The sequence below is a fragment of the Microcaecilia unicolor genome, chromosome 4 (genome assembly GCF_901765095.1).
Source record: "Microcaecilia unicolor chromosome 4, aMicUni1.1, whole genome shotgun sequence".
Taxonomy (NCBI): Eukaryota; Metazoa; Chordata; class Amphibia; order Gymnophiona; family Siphonopidae; genus Microcaecilia; species Microcaecilia unicolor.
This window is the reverse complement of record NC_044034.1, coordinates 141,371,718-141,387,210: the sequence shown is the minus strand read 5'-3', so window position 1 is coordinate 141,387,210 and position 15,493 is coordinate 141,371,718. Positions and strand designations below refer to the sequence as shown.

Genomic DNA, 15,493 nt, shown 5'->3' with positions numbered 1-15,493 from the left:
TCTAAGCTTGTTGCTGTGGTTGGCAATGTGCAGTCTTCCTGGCTGCAGTGACACAAAATGAATTTATTTTGTGAGTCACTAAGGGGTCCTTTTACAAAACTATGGCAAAAGGGGGCCTGCGCTGGTGTCAGTGCACGTTTTTGACGTGCGCCATGGCCCCCTTATACCACAGTGGGTAAAAGGCAGGTTTTTGGGGTTTTTTCAAGAAATGGTCGTACGGCAAGTGAAACACTTGTTGTGTGGCCATTTCGGGATGGGAGCACTTACCACCACCCATTGAGCAGCACTGCCCAATTACCACTGGGTACACACTGGCACTACAAAAATTGAAATATTTTTGCAGCGCTGGAAATGGTGCGCTCTGGGGGAGGGAACTACCGCCGGGGCTTCTGCAGTAGCCCAGCGGTACTTCCCTTTTAGCGAGCAGTAAGCCCGCATTGGGCTTACTGCCCCTTCGTAAAAGGGCCCCTAAGTCATTTGCAGTACTAAAGGTGCTGCAAGTTAGTGGTTTGTGTGGTAAAATTGCAGATTTAATAACCCTCTAAATGAGATTGGAAGCTAGACTAGAGCTCTGAGCAGTGGAGAACTTTGACTTCACTGGCCAGCTCTTTAATCAGGTTTTTGTATTATTTGTGACCTGCATGCACATTCCCTTTCTGATTTATCTGCATGCCTTATTGACAGGGGTAAAAGTACTCACGCAATTATCCCTTTTAGAGAGCGATACATTTGTTCAACAGGGCTTGTAAGTATGATTACTGGCTGTTTATTTGTGTAAAAACCTGTATAATAGCTATGAAAACTTGAGTACCATAGGATAGGATTTTAAAAAGAAATGTATTCAGAATATCTTAATAAAGTGGGAAATGTGTTATTTTCTTCACTTTACATCAGATATTGACAACAGAGAGAATAACTTGTAACTGTTAATTTTATTTAATTTTAGACGCTGACATTTTATTTAAGATCAGTTTTATGATGCAGTAGAAGTGTCCTGCTGATTTGTCTTTGAGTCCTCTATGGGTTGTCCCTGTAGCATTAAAGAATAATTTCATCAAAAGCTTTGCTCCCTATTTACCTTAAGAGTTTTCTGTGTATTCTACTGTTGTTTGTGTTCCTCATCCTTGCTAGTCAAATTGTCCATAAGACTAATGATTCCATCAGCAAATTATGCAGAAAACGCTGTCAGAGCACATTGTGGCTTTCAGGCCACCGGTGAATTTGCTGCTTCTCCAGTGGTCTAATTAACCTGGCAGTAATCTCTTCTGCCCAACACTGTCGCCTCCTCCTCCTCGGCACCCTGCTTCACCCCACCTTCCTTTAAAGAAGTCTCAGATTTGCTATTGATTTTTTTTCTTTGTTTGATTGGCAGTATCATCCAGACAAACAGAACACAGATGTGCCAGCAGGAGAAGTGGAAAAGCGCGTGCAGAGGTTCATGGAAATTGATCAGGCGTGGAAAATTCTAGGGAACGAGGAGAGAAGACGAGAGTATGACCTGCAGCAGCGTGGTAGGTCCTGCTGAGGAGCTGTGTAGCGGCAGCAGAATTTTAAAGCACAGCTTATGGAGCAGCAGCTGAACAATATTGTCAAAGCAATTTTTTCTGCAATCACTAATTAAATGTTTTAGTTTGGTTTTAAAGTAAGCTACTACACACATCAGTGCTTGAAGTAATGGCCAAAATGTTTTTTAGGATTTGTATGTTTCATTTGTTTTTTTGTTGGTTATATTTTCATATTTTCTTTACTGATTTATGATCAGATCAAAATTAAAAAAAACAAATCAAGGTATGGCAGACAAAGCTGTACATGTGTAAGAAGTGTAATATAATTTTAGGTAGTGAATGTCATGAGCTGTTTGCTGAAACATATGGATTCCTTGTATCAAATGTTAGCCTCACTGGCCTCATATTTACATATGTTTACATATATCTTAAAATCAGAGGAGCACCTTTTCCTTTGAGTTTTAGAATATCTGTTTGTGTCTATCTTCAGTTCCAACCTATGACATACATCCTTGTATAATAGTCCAACAAAATGCATTTAGTTGGGCGCTTGCAGTCAGGATTTCTTTTATGCTTCCCAGAAAAAAAAACAGTGATAGGCCGCTGTGAGTGAGAAAAAGGGGAAATGTAGGTCAAGCCTGTCACACATGGGCAGCTTTTACATGTTGTGATAGGCTGTCTTTTTGCTGTGGCCTGAGGATAGGAGTCTCTCCTTAGCCTTCCATTAGAAACTTCAATAAATGTTACTCTACCCTACATGTTGATAGGGAGAATCTAGAATAGTCACTGCCTGTGGGGAAAGCACTCAGTCACACACTGCAATAACACACTTTGGCCCAACATCAATGTGAAGCCATTACCATGTGTCTGTTAAAGGTCTGCTATCTGTGCAGCTTGCCCTTGAATGTGTTTCCATTATACCCTGGCATACCAGCTAGCTTGTCACAGACTGTCAAGAGCTCACGTTAGCTAGTGCTGGAAGTTAAGGAGGTTTACAGGTGGGAGATAATCTCCTTTCTCTCCCATCATTTGTTACTTTAACTAAACATGCTTTATTTTCGTAGTGTTTCATTTAAAATACTAAAGAAGGAGTTGGATTGTACTGAATGATTACCAAACTGAGAGCTTGATCCTAGTGCGTATTCTGAGAGATACTTACAAATGCACATTAAATTGCAGAATTCATGTATTATTTGCCCTTCATGTCCCTACTCAGCTTTAATTGGGAGAATGCCTAATTCTTGTATCTTTGCAAGTTTGAAATCTGGGCAGTCTCCTGGAGTGGAGGAGTAGCTCAGTGATTAGAGCTGACAACCAGGGAAGCTTGATTCAAACCCCATTGCTGCTCCTTGTGATCTTTAGCAAGTCACTTAACTCCCCATTGCCCGAGGAACAGTGGCGTTCCTAGGGTGGCTGACACCCGGGGCGGATCACCGATGCCCCCCCGGGTGCAGCGCGACCCCCCCCCCCCCCCGGTGAAAGGACCCCCCCCCCCGGTGAAACGACCCCCCCCCCCCCCCGGTGTATTTTTATGTGCTGGGTGGGTGCCGCGCGCCTGTCGGCTTCACTCATTCCCTGCTCCCTCTGCCCTGGAACAGGAAGTAACCCGTTCTGGGGCAGAGGGAGCAGGGAACGAGCGTTGCCGACAGACACGCGGCACCCCCCCAGTGGCGTGCACCCGGGACAGACTGCCCCCACCGCCCCCCCCCCCCCTTGGTACGCCACTGCCGAGGAATAAAGATTAGATTGTAACCCTCTGAAGCCTTGAGCTACTACTGAAAAAGGTGTAAGCTAAAGGGGGAAGATATCAATGAATGCTACCATTAAGACGGCAATAAGCCCCTATACTAAAGTAGCACAACATAAAATAACCTGTCTAAATGGTAGCCCATGTTGATAAGTTCCCCTTTATCTAAATAATAAATTCATTTTTATCATTGCATCTGTGTTGTGAAAAAAGGCTTGTTTAAAGCACACACAAAAGAATCAAACAATTTCAGTCTAATAAAGATTTTGCATTGTATTGCAGGCCATAGTACTATCATTGCAGTTCCTCGTATTTTCTACCTTTTTACACAAAGGCTTCCATTAAAACCTATGGTGACTAGTTCTGTGAATGCTCTATAATCTTGACATTTTGCAACATAAAAATGTTTCTGTTGCACTCACTGACAGTCATGACTGTAGGAAGTGTATCTAAATCTAACAGTTTCCAAACCAGAAGTTGCATGATAACACTTCCTTCTGTTCTTCTTCCTGTCCATATTTATGATGATCCTCCACAAGAATGCTTCTGGGCTCCAAAAGTACAAATAAAAACAGTGTGGTAGATTGGGCAACTGCTATCTTAAGCCCTTCTTAGACCATCAGTGTTTCTAGTAGTGCACAAATCTTGGCAAGCAGATATATTTAAACCTGGTTTTTGCAAATTACAGAGCTGGAATTATATACTGGGGAGATATTGCTCATGCAAATGCAATACTGTGCATTTTGCAGACTGAAGTAATTTTAATAACAAGCACACTTTTTTCTTGACCCCCCACTCCCTAGCCCCAAAAAGGAAACTGTTCTTCAGACAGGATTGCTCTTTGATGAACACAGCAAGTGCTTGTGTTTCATGCACCACCGTCAGAATGAACATTAGTAGAACCCCGAGAGAACCCAGTAAGTGCTGGGATGCGTACTTAGGAAAGAGGATGGTGGAAAAGTGCTTTTTACTTTGTAGAGCAGTGGCATAAGCAACGCAGTAATATCAATCCATTAATGTGAGCAGTGGCACAGTCAAAACAGTTGGAATTAAAGGGTGGAAAATTACAGGCAGGTATTCATGGCCCATAAATGTATATTTATTTAGCTTGGTCTTTCTGATTCCTCTCATAGGGATCCTTTTACAAAGATGCAGTAAAAAAATGGCCTTAGCACGCCCTTTCATGGGTCTTTCCTGCCTAAGGCCACTTTTATTTTAGTCGAAACATGGTCTATTTTCTATTTTTTGTATTAATAGTCACATGCTAATGTTGCCATTAACATGACATTGGGTTGTCTTGCTTTTTTTGTTCTTGCATTGTTTTTTTTTTTCCATTGACCCATTTGTACCGTATGCTCAGTCTCACAGGGGTTTATTACCAGTGCCTTCACTGAGGTTTTATCAAAAATTAGAAACTCATTGTTGGTCACCTCTATTGCAGGGCTGTTACTCTGGAATGCTCTACCAGAGGCACTGTGACTGGAGCAGAGCTCTTCTTCTGAAGGAAGTCAAGTGTGTGTGTTGTTTTTTTTTTTTTAATCTTTATCTTTTATTAACAGTATACCAATTTTACAATGTCAGTGGTGCTTTTTTTTAAACAAGTATTTGGTTGCTCAGTGATTATATATATTGTTTTGTTTATTGCTAACTCCTTATGTTTTACCTGAAAAGTGCCTAAAACATTGATATATAGCATAGAATATTTTTAAAAATAGATAAAAGTTAGCATCTAGCCAGTGGAGAACATTTATAAATTGCTGGAATCAGGGGCGTATCTGGAATCCGGCGGTAGGGGGGCCGGAGCCAGAGAGGGGGGGCACATTTTTGCCTCTCTCCACCCCCCTCCCCGCCATCAACCCTCCCCCGCTGCTTACTTTTGCGTACAACGTGCTGCGACGTCAGACTCCGAACTGGATTCAACGAATCAGCACTGCAGCGTTACTTCCTTGCAGCATGGCCACGGAGGAAGACGAAATATGGAGACTGCGGGTCGGACCTCGGCTGGCGGGGATTGGGGCCCCCACCAGCAAAAGTAAGCAGCGGGGGAGGGTTGATGGCGGGGAGGGGGGCCAGGTCCCTGTGGCCCCACGCAGATACGCCCCTGGCTGGAATAGATACTTAGTCACTAAGTGCCCCTTTTACCAAGCTGCGGCAAAAGGGGGCCTGTGCTGGCATCGGCACATGTTTTTCATGTGTGCTGTAGCCTAGTACAGCGCGAAGGCCCCCTTTTACCGCAGTGGGTAAAAGGGAAGCCTCTCTTTCCTGCAGGAAATGGCTGTGCGGCAAGTAAAGCACTTGCCATGCAGCCATTTCAGAGGGGGGGGGGGCCTTACAAGGGCTCCCATGGTAACTGTAGCACCAGATATGATGGCGTGCTAGAGGTAGAAAGTACTGCCAGGCTGCTGCAGTAGCCTGGCGGTACTTTCTGTTTAGCGAGCGGTAAGCTTGCGTTGGGTTTACCGCTTCTTAGTAAAAGGGACCTAAGTTTTCTCAGAAAACCATATCATAGTGCTGTCATTCCTATTATATTTCACCTTATGAGCTGGTGTTTTGCATTTAAAGTACGAATTATAGTTTATTGGAATTTGATATACCAGCTTTACAAAACTGGCCAAGGCATTTTATAACAAAAGAAAATGAAAAACAAGCAAAAGAATGCCATTATTCAAAAGAAAAGCATTCAAACATTCTGGAGATAAAGGCAAGCAATCCAATGCATATAGGAGGGAAATAAACGCCCTGCCAGCAATCCAGTATAACAGCTGCTTCAAACCGAAGGACTAAAAAGCCAAAGCAAACAAATGGACCTTAAGCAAGGTCTTAAATTTAGGAAAAGACAACTCGGCATAGGTGGCAACTGGAAGGGCATTCCAATTTATCACAACAATGAAAAAGAAAACACGAGTACGTGACCTGTCATACCAGGCATGTGCTAGAGGCAAAACTGAAAGAAGGTAAGCTTAGAAGAGCAGAGCGGGTGAATAGAACAACAAGGAGCATTCAAAGAGCCAAGTTAGGAAAGGTGACAGCATGAAATGCTTTGTGAGTTAAGATTAAAATCTTGTAGGTAAATGGTAACAAACGGAGACCAGTGATAGTGGATAAACAGTGGAACAATATGATAATACTTGTGAGAATGGGAAAGGAAACAGAGAGCAGTATTTTGGAGAGCTTGGAGATGCTTAATAAGGTACTGAGGAAGGCCAGTGTAAATAATGTTACACTAATCTGTGCATGAGAGAAGGGCATGAATTCACAGTAACACCTTTTTCAGGTACATCAGAAGCAAAAAGCCTGTGAGGGAATCCGTAGGATGCTAGATCATGAAGGAGCAAAAGGGGCACTCAGGGAGGAAAAAGCCGTAGCAGAGAGACTGAATGATTTCTTTCCTTCAATCTTTACGGAAAAAGATGTAAGAGATCTACCTGTACCAAAGATGGTTTTCAAGGTGATGATGCGGAGGAACTGAAAGAAATCTCAGTGAACCTGGAAGGTATACTGAGCCAAATTGACAACTTAAAGAGTAATAAATCACCTGGACTGGATGGTATACACCCCAGGGTACTGAAAGAACTCAAACGTGAAATTGCTGATATGCTGTTAATCTGTAACCTGTTGTTAAAATTGTTCATAGTACCTGAAGATTGGAGGGTGGCCAATGTAACACTGATTTTTAAAAAGGGTTCCAGGGGTGATCCAGTAAATTACAGATTGGTAAGCCTGACTTCACTGCCGGGCAAAATAATGGAAAGTATTATAAAGAATAAAATTATGGAACATGCAGACAAACATGGTTTAATGGTTTAAAGTCAGCATGGGTTCAGCAAAGGGAAGTCTTGCCTCACCAATTTGCTTCCTTTCTTTGAAGGCATGAATAAACATGTGGATAAAGGTGAGCCAGTTGATGTAGTATATCTAGATTTTCAGAAAGCTTTTGACAAAGTTCCTGATGAGAGACTCCTGAGAAAATTAAAAAGTCATGGGATAGGAAGCATATATATTCAAGGGTCTGTATTGGTAGTTCAACAGTACTGGGCAGCAGCAATTCTCCTCTGCCACCTTGGTTATTCTGCCACCTAAAATGGTTCCTTTATCAGTAGTGATAGTTTCACAGTCATGGAAGGATGTCTCCTAGCTGTAGTATCACAAATCTACCTCTAGGGGGGCTGAAGTGCCATTTTGGATGCTGGTGCTGAACCCATTGGCAGTGTTGGGGGACTGCTGCAGCCTGGGACTAGTGAAATTACCAATGCAGGTAAGTCCTGGGGGATGAGGGGGGCTCTGTGAAGGGCTTTGTAAGGAGGGGAGGGATGTGTCCAGTGGGGGGGTTGAAATGGACTCCAACCTGCAAGGGGGGGGGGGGTTCAGATCAGAAAGGGAGATTCGGATCGGAAGGGGAGCACTACTACAGCTTGGCTATATTTACTTTTTTAGTTATGGTTGGGCTCGTCTGCATTTACTGTGAGTTTATTATTGGTGTTAATACACCATAGGTTCAAAACCTTACCACAGTAGAGAAGGAGCCCTAAGGGTTCTGCAAGTATTATTGAACAAAACGCCTGGTACTTTATAAACTGTGCATGCTTCAGGAGCTGCTCTCTTTAATGAAATGAGTGCACAAGCTGGATTTAATGCTTGTCACATCTCCCCTCTGCAGAAAGGCAAAGTTGTAATAGGTATAGAAGTGATCTGCCCTTTCACCCTTAGCATTCTTCTTTCCTCACAGAACAAAAATCACTGTAATCCCTGTTTTTAAATAGATCTGTGTTGGTTTTTGAATGTTATAAATCCAGCATCTTTTGCAAGACCGGCCTTTTTAAAATATTAATAATAATAAACACTTTTAAGAGGTGTTTTATTGCCTGTTTCTAGGTATATACTAGCATTTCTGATCAGTAAATTGCTTTAATTTCTGTTTTGCTTGTTTACTTCAGATTTGCATGTGGTCATTTAGTGTTCATATCTGTGCATAACAGCTACCATTTCCCAAGCAGGTCTTAAAAAATAAAGGACTAGATTTTATATATCACACCTAAAAATTCAGTGCTGAAATGAATTTTGCTTAAGCTCATTCTAAAGAGTACGCCTTAATTTAGGTGTACTTTTTAGAATAAGCCTAGATTTCTGCGCGGTTCCTAGAATGGCGCCGAAGGCTGGTCTGTGCGACTAAATTTAGTCATGGGCAGTTACGCCAAGTAAAACCTGGTGTAAATGCTGACACCTAAATTATGCGCAGAACAGGTGTATTCTATAACCACGTGCATAGGTATTACAAATGCCCATGATCTGCCCATTCCACACCCATAACCATGCCCCCATTTCAACTATGTGACTTAGAATTTACGCACAGCACGTTATAGAATATGCTTAGACAGTCTGTATGTAAATTCTAATTAATGCCAATTTGTGTCAATTGTTAATTGGCAATTATCAATGCTGATTGGCTTGTTCAGCAATTAGGTTATGCGCATTGTCATGGAATACATTTTGATTTCTGTGTAGAAATATCTGTGCGATATGCAGAATCTGGGGGGGAAAGTGTATAGATTCTGTTTCTACTACTGGGGTAGTTAAGAGGCCTTTTGAGAAAGTTGGCATTACACAAAAAAAGGGAGAAACCCTTCTTGGATAAACTTTATGAACTTCTGAGATTTATGGGTGAAGAGAGAATGTGAGAAGAGGGTAGATAAGGAGCTGTCCATTTTTTGAACAGCTAAATACTGTCTATTTGGAAAGACAAGGATTTGGTTTAAAGCGGAATATAAATGTATTTTTTAATTCAATATTATTAGTACTGGTTAGTATATCACAGGCTTCTGGTGTCTCTATGGAGTACACTGTGCTTCCATTCTCAGGATTACTTGCAGGATCCGAAATTCTAACATAGCTAGTGATTGAAACGGAGCCAAATGTTTCACTGGCTCTCAGCCCAGTCACTGAATAATATGCAGGATCTTCCAAATAAAAAGAAAAGGCCTGCTTTTTCTCTCACTGCCGGAATTTCCTTTGCAAGGGGATTTTACTGTTTCTAGAAGTAGCCAATAAGCATAACCGTATTTGCGGTCATTGAGTCTATACAATCCTGGTTGCAGAAAAAGGTCTCAGACCAGCAAAAATGTTTGCATAGTAAATTGCTCAACCATATTAAAGGCAACGAGTAGAGTCCGACAGCTGTACTGGGCATGTAGTTTTGGAAAGATGCTATTCTTTGTTCTCCTGGATGCTTAATGGACCCTACCTTTGTAATTTGGTGTCTTGTCTTTTCATTAGCACAGCAGAGCAGATTCACTGAATTATGCTGATAAAATCTTTTTTTTAAGTACTGTAGGAATTTCAAGGACTCTATTCCACTTTATGTAGTAGAAATGGTCAATGGTTAACTATTTGGAGATAGGCATAGTATTTTTTTTTTTTTTGTCATATTGCAGAAGAGATTTTTAGAGAGAAGAATTCTGTTTTATAGAGATTTCCTCCTGTGTATACATTTTTCCAGAGTATTATTATTAACATTTGTATAACACTACCAGATGCACGCAGCGCTGAACACCTGACATAGAGAGACAGTCCCTGCTCAATAGAGCTTACAATCTAAAAATAATACAAACACACAATTAAGGGCAAGGGAAGTACTGGGTGAGAAGGAACAAGGGGAGGTAATTGAGTAGTAGCTAGGAGCCAAAAGCAGTGGTGAAAAGGTGGGTTTTTAGCATTGTTACTACTACTACTTAACATTTCTAAAGCGCTACTAGGGTTACGCAGCGCTGTACAATTTAACATAGAAGGACAGTCCCTGCTCAAAGAGTTTACAATCTAAAGGACAAGTGAACAGTCAGTCCGATAGGGGCAGTCAAATTGGGGCAGTCTAGAGTAATGGAAGTATAAATTTGTCATGTGAACTAGGGAATAATCTCTATTGGGTGTTACAGTAATTTTGATGTTCTCTCCTTGTACAGGCGGCCTATCACACCAAAGTTCTAGATTGTCTTTTAAGTAAAATGCATAATTTTGGATATTTAAAGTTGTTTGTGTTTACTATAAAAATATCTGTAGGTTAAGAGAGGTTCATACTGTCACACAAAACACCACACAGCTGACTGATGAAACTACCTTCAGGGCAATGATACAAATCGAAGTAAGCTATGAGTTTGTGTCCGTATTCTCGATACTGCGCCCAAATTAGTGTGTGCCCAAGATGTGCATGAAATTAATCAAGTATTAATTCAGTTAACATCAATAACTAAACCCATTATGGTCTTAAGGAGAGTAACTCTCTTAATCCCTCTTGTAAAACTCTGGCCAGATTGAGCACTTTTTAAAAATCTGTATGTGCTACTGAGGAGGTGTAAAACTCGGCATGGAGCATTTTCCTGTACATTTATCTTCCCTATGTGAAATGGAGAAACGTGTAGATTTTAGTCCCGCTAAACTGTGCCCTCTTTGAAATCTGAATGTAGTGTTGATCTCCATGTGTTAAATAGAGGCTGAAATTGGGTTTTTACATGTCTAAATTTTGAATCAGACTTCTGAACTAAGCCTTTACATTTTTTTGGAGTAAAAGCTGTGCCTCTCTTAGTATATAACCTTTGTCCTGTTTCACATATATCGAGTTGATATTTGCATGTGGTGCTGAAGAGAGTAATCCCAACAGTGTCCTAGTTTACATTTTCAAAACACTTACACTTACAAAATTCCATAGGTTACTATGGGGCTCATTTTCAAAGTGCTTAGACTTACAAAATTCCATAGGTTGCTGTGGAACTTTTTAAGGCTAAGTGCTTTGAAATGTACCTCCTCGGCTCATATTGGTGAGTAACTCTAATGAATTTCTAACTCTTTACCACTAAAGGAAAGAAACCAGAATTTTTTTTTTTTTTTTTTTTACTTCAGCCAGATCAAGCTTCCTACTTCTTTGGAGGTGTGATCAGAATACAAATGTACATTCAGTGTACTGGTATTATTAAGCTAACTGTGATCTTATTTGTGTCCTTGAAGAAATCTATGCGGTGGATTTCCTTAGAAGGAACTGGAAAATACTTTACTTTTCCATTCTTTTCTACTAAAAAAAAAATTGTTGGAAAGACAATGTCTGTTTTGGGGCAAAGAGGATCTTCATCTTTTGTTGTGTTCATGAGTCCTCAGTCAGCTGGGTTATGGTAACATGTTAATGATTGGTATTACTTTACTTGAGTTAAAGTGATTACAGCTTGTTTAGAATACCAACCTTAAGATGCTATGCATTGCGTCGAAATCTGATCACGTCTACCTCCTGCTAGCACAGCTTCATCGTTTCCCGGTAAGTTTCAGAATGAAATTGAAAATCTTAACCACGGATCTTAGTTAGCACCCCATTTACTTGGCAGATTGCTTCATTTCATACTCTCCAGCTCAATCCTTAAGATCTTCCAATTGTAGCTGACTACTCATCCCCTCTCCTTGTAAAATCCACTTAGAATTTACTAGCCACATCTCTATGTTAGCAGGTGCTATGCAACTCTGTTCGAGAAGAAATAAAAAACATTGTCACCAACACTCAGTTTAGAAGTAAATTAAAAACATGGCTGTAGATGCAGATTTTGGGGTTCAAGTAGTACATAGTGTGTTAGTTTCAGCACCTCTGTCCTGAATTCCCTTCTGTGCCCATTTCCATGTGGTGGTTCTTTTAATTGTAATATATTTTTAACCTTCTGTATGATCCTATTATCTTGTCTGGTGTTCCCTGTTGATTTTTTTTTATTTAGCATAAATCACCTCATCGTTTCTAAAGCTCGAATATCACATGATTAAAATCAAATTCAAAATAATGGGACCAACTTTGGTGTGGGAGGAAATTCAGCAAGAGGACAAAGAGTTTGAAAATGAGCCAGCTTTGGTCAGAAGTTCAAGAGAAATAAAGTGCACCCCCTCCACCACCAAAAAAAGGCCTAATAAATTTATATTGGAGAGGGAATTCCAGCAGTTGCAGCATAGAAACATTGGAGAAGAGACGGCTGAGGGGAGACATGATAGAGGTATATAAAATAATGAGTGGAGTGGAACAGGTGGATGTGAAGCGTCTGTTCACGCTTTCCAAAAATACTAAGACTAGGGGGCATGCGATTAAACTACAGTGTAGTAAATTTAAAACAAATCGGAGAAAATGTTTCTTCACCCAACGTGTAATTAAACTCTGGAATTCATTGCCGGAAAATGTGGTGAAGGCGGTTAGCTTAGCAGAGTTTAGAAAGGGGTTGGACGGTTTCCTAAAGGACAAGTCCATAAACCGCTACTAAACGGACTTGGAAAAATCCAAAATCCCAGGAATAACATGTATAGAATGTTTGTACGTTTGGGAAGCTTGCCAGGTGCCCTTGGCCTGGATTGGCCGCTGTCGTGGACAAGATGCTGGGCTCGATGGACCCTTGGTCTTTTCCCAGTATGGCATTACTTATGTACTTATGATACATTGAAGCATAGTAGTTAGGGAATTGATCCTTTCAGACTGCTCCTCCCCTCTCCTCTCCTCTCCTCTCCTCTCCTCTCCTCTCCTCTCCTCTCATGGTCACAAACAGAAAAAAGAGCCAGTGCAGATATATGAAGAACACATGCAGATGCAAACACAGGTGCAAAGAGGCTGGAAATAGTTTTCATTTCATGGTGCAGACTTTGCATGCTTCCCTACCACACTCCTTTCCCATGCTGCCACATCATGTTCCTGCTGGCTGGTGCTTAGTGATTCTGATGTGTTTTTCTTTGTTAAATTCTGCTGTGAAAACTAATGGCTGAACCATATAGAGAGATTTTTGATTTAGCTCATACCATTTCAGCAAGATACATTTAGGTAGAATAAGTATTTTTGTGTCCCCAGAGATCCTAAATCAAAATTTGTGCCTGAGGCAATGGAGAATTAAGTGATTTGCCTAAGATTACAAGGAGCATTGGTGTGATTTGAACCCAGGCTTCCCTGGATCATAGCCCACTGCTCTGACTGTTAAGTTACCCCTTTGTGTACAGCGGATCTAATAACTGAACTATGTAGTTTGCTACTGCTTGCTATTTCTACTGTTAACTTGTGATGGAGAAGCATGAAAATTTACGGTGGCTATGGGTCAGTGGCACCTATAGTTAAACCGTAAAATTCATCATTTGAATTAGTTGACAATAAACTGTAGTGGTTTGTAGGGATGTGCACTTGTCAGCATGTCTTTGATTTGTTTGGGTGCCTTAAAAATGTTTGTATGCGCAAATTGCTTGTATACCTTTTGAGGCAGACGGTGAAAAAAAACCATGAAAATCACAAAAACTTTTTAAAATTTAATTTTCAAGCTTATTCATAGTTGATATACTGCTGAGCAAGAAATATCCTTAGCGGTTTACGATAAGAGAGGAAGAAAAAAGGATGGAATGGATGGGTAAATAAGATACAAATGCAATTAGAGTTTAGACTAAGGGCCCCGTTTACTAAGCCGCACTACAGGCGCATTAGTGCTTTTAGCGTGTGCTGACCATTAGCGCGAGCTAACTATGTAGCGCCCACAATATTCCTATGGGCACCTACACAACACGGGCTAATTTTTTGCATGTGCTAAAATCGCTAGCGCACATTAGTAAACAGGGCCCTAAGTTACAAGGATATAGGTTCCAGCTTTTACAGTTTCCTCAGTATCTTGGGCTCCACCCATCAAGCGGCCAATTACTAAAATTCTATGAGTCAAATACATTTTGAAACAGGTATGTCTTTAGGTTGCTTTAATTCATTTAAATAAGTATCTTGTCTTAGATAGAGAGGGAGACAGCTCCAAAGAGTTGGGGTTACTATGCTGAAAATTGCATGTTGGATTGTATTTAGCCTAATTTGTTTAAAAGAAGGTACTGACAAAATATTTCAGTGAGCAGATTGGAGGGCTCTAGCGGGGTTGTACGGTATCGAGAAGTGTGATAGGAAATCAGGTCATTCCTGTATATTGTATGTTATGGACCAAAGTCAAAATTTTGTAGATTATTCTTGCTGGAGAAGTGGAGTCGTGGTCAAATTTTATGGAAATATTTTTAAACAAATATGAGGAATAGTTAAGCTCTAGACCTCGCTACTAGAGGATGTGGCTACAGCGATTAGTGAATCTGGGTTTTAAAAAAGGTGTGTGCAAGTTCCTGGAGGAAAAGTCCATAGTCTGCTATTGAGACAGACATGGGGAAGCCACTGCTTGTCCTGGGATTGGTAGAATGGAATGTTGCTATAATTTGGGTTTCTATCAGATACTTGTGACCTGGATTGGCTACTGTTGGAAGCAGGATACTGGGCTAGATGGACCAGTGGTCTGACTCAGTATGGCTATTCTTATGTTCTTAATTTTACTTCAGTTTTCTTCATCATTTGGAGATGTCCGAGTCCCTGGATTGGAGGCAAGTGCATGTACCAGTGCCTGTATTACATTTGGGTGGAGTAGATGACATACAGAACAAATTAACTTTAGGTTAAAGAAACACGTACTATGAGATAATATATGTTTGAAATATCAGTTCAGAAGCTGATATCACACCTAGTATTTTGATACTTGAAACAAATGGTATCCGAGTTCCGTTGATTTTGGCCGTTCTATATTTGGAAATATAATTGCCTTTGGTTTTCCTCTAATAAACTAAAACTCAGCCCAGACAATCTGCAATTTGTGATAATTTTTCATTAAGAGTGCTTTTGTTTGGTGGACTAGAGAGGTCAAGAATGGTTGAATTAAACCTGCTAATGGTAGTATGAAAATGTTAAATAGATTCTATGCCAAAACAGATCCTTGAGGCATTTCACAGATGGAATAATGTAACCTGGATCGATGATAAATATGAGTGAAACTATTGGAAGACTATTCCAGTTGCAAAAAAATAATGGGCCCTGCTTCAGATAACTCAAGCTAATCTTTAGTAAAAGATCCCCCCCCCCCGTTTGCAGTTGTCCATTCTGTCTGACTTTCACATCTCCATAAACCTAAGTATTCTTTTTTTTTTAATGCAAGCTTTTTAAAAGAAGAGAAAACAGATGTCTGTTAATTATGAAAGAAGTTAGAAGTAGAATAGGATTCTCTAGGAAATTCTGATTATAACCACTGATCCTAACATCAAGCAGCTTGCAGAGTGTCCTGGGCTAAAGTCATGCCTGCATGTCACATTGATCCATACACAAGCATTTTTACAATCACTGTAACGTAGGGTCTTCCTTACTATATCATGCATTTTATGCCTTTTTCCTCAAATTCTTAAGGCGGGGGTGTGC

General features: G+C 40.6%; 1 protein-coding gene across 2 annotated transcripts in view; it reads left to right on the top strand.

Annotated features, from left to right (window-relative positions):
* DNAJC24 (DnaJ heat shock protein family (Hsp40) member C24) overlaps window positions 1-15,493 on the top strand; it is a 116,490-nt gene that overhangs the window by 83,545 nt on the left and 17,452 nt on the right. For both annotated transcript variants that reach the window (XM_030200680.1, XM_030200681.1), the window contains exon 3: window positions 1,373-1,511. In XM_030200680.1, coding sequence (XP_030056540.1) covers window positions 1,373-1,511 — 139 coding nt within the window. The remainder of the gene's footprint in view (window positions 1-1,372; window positions 1,512-15,493) is intronic.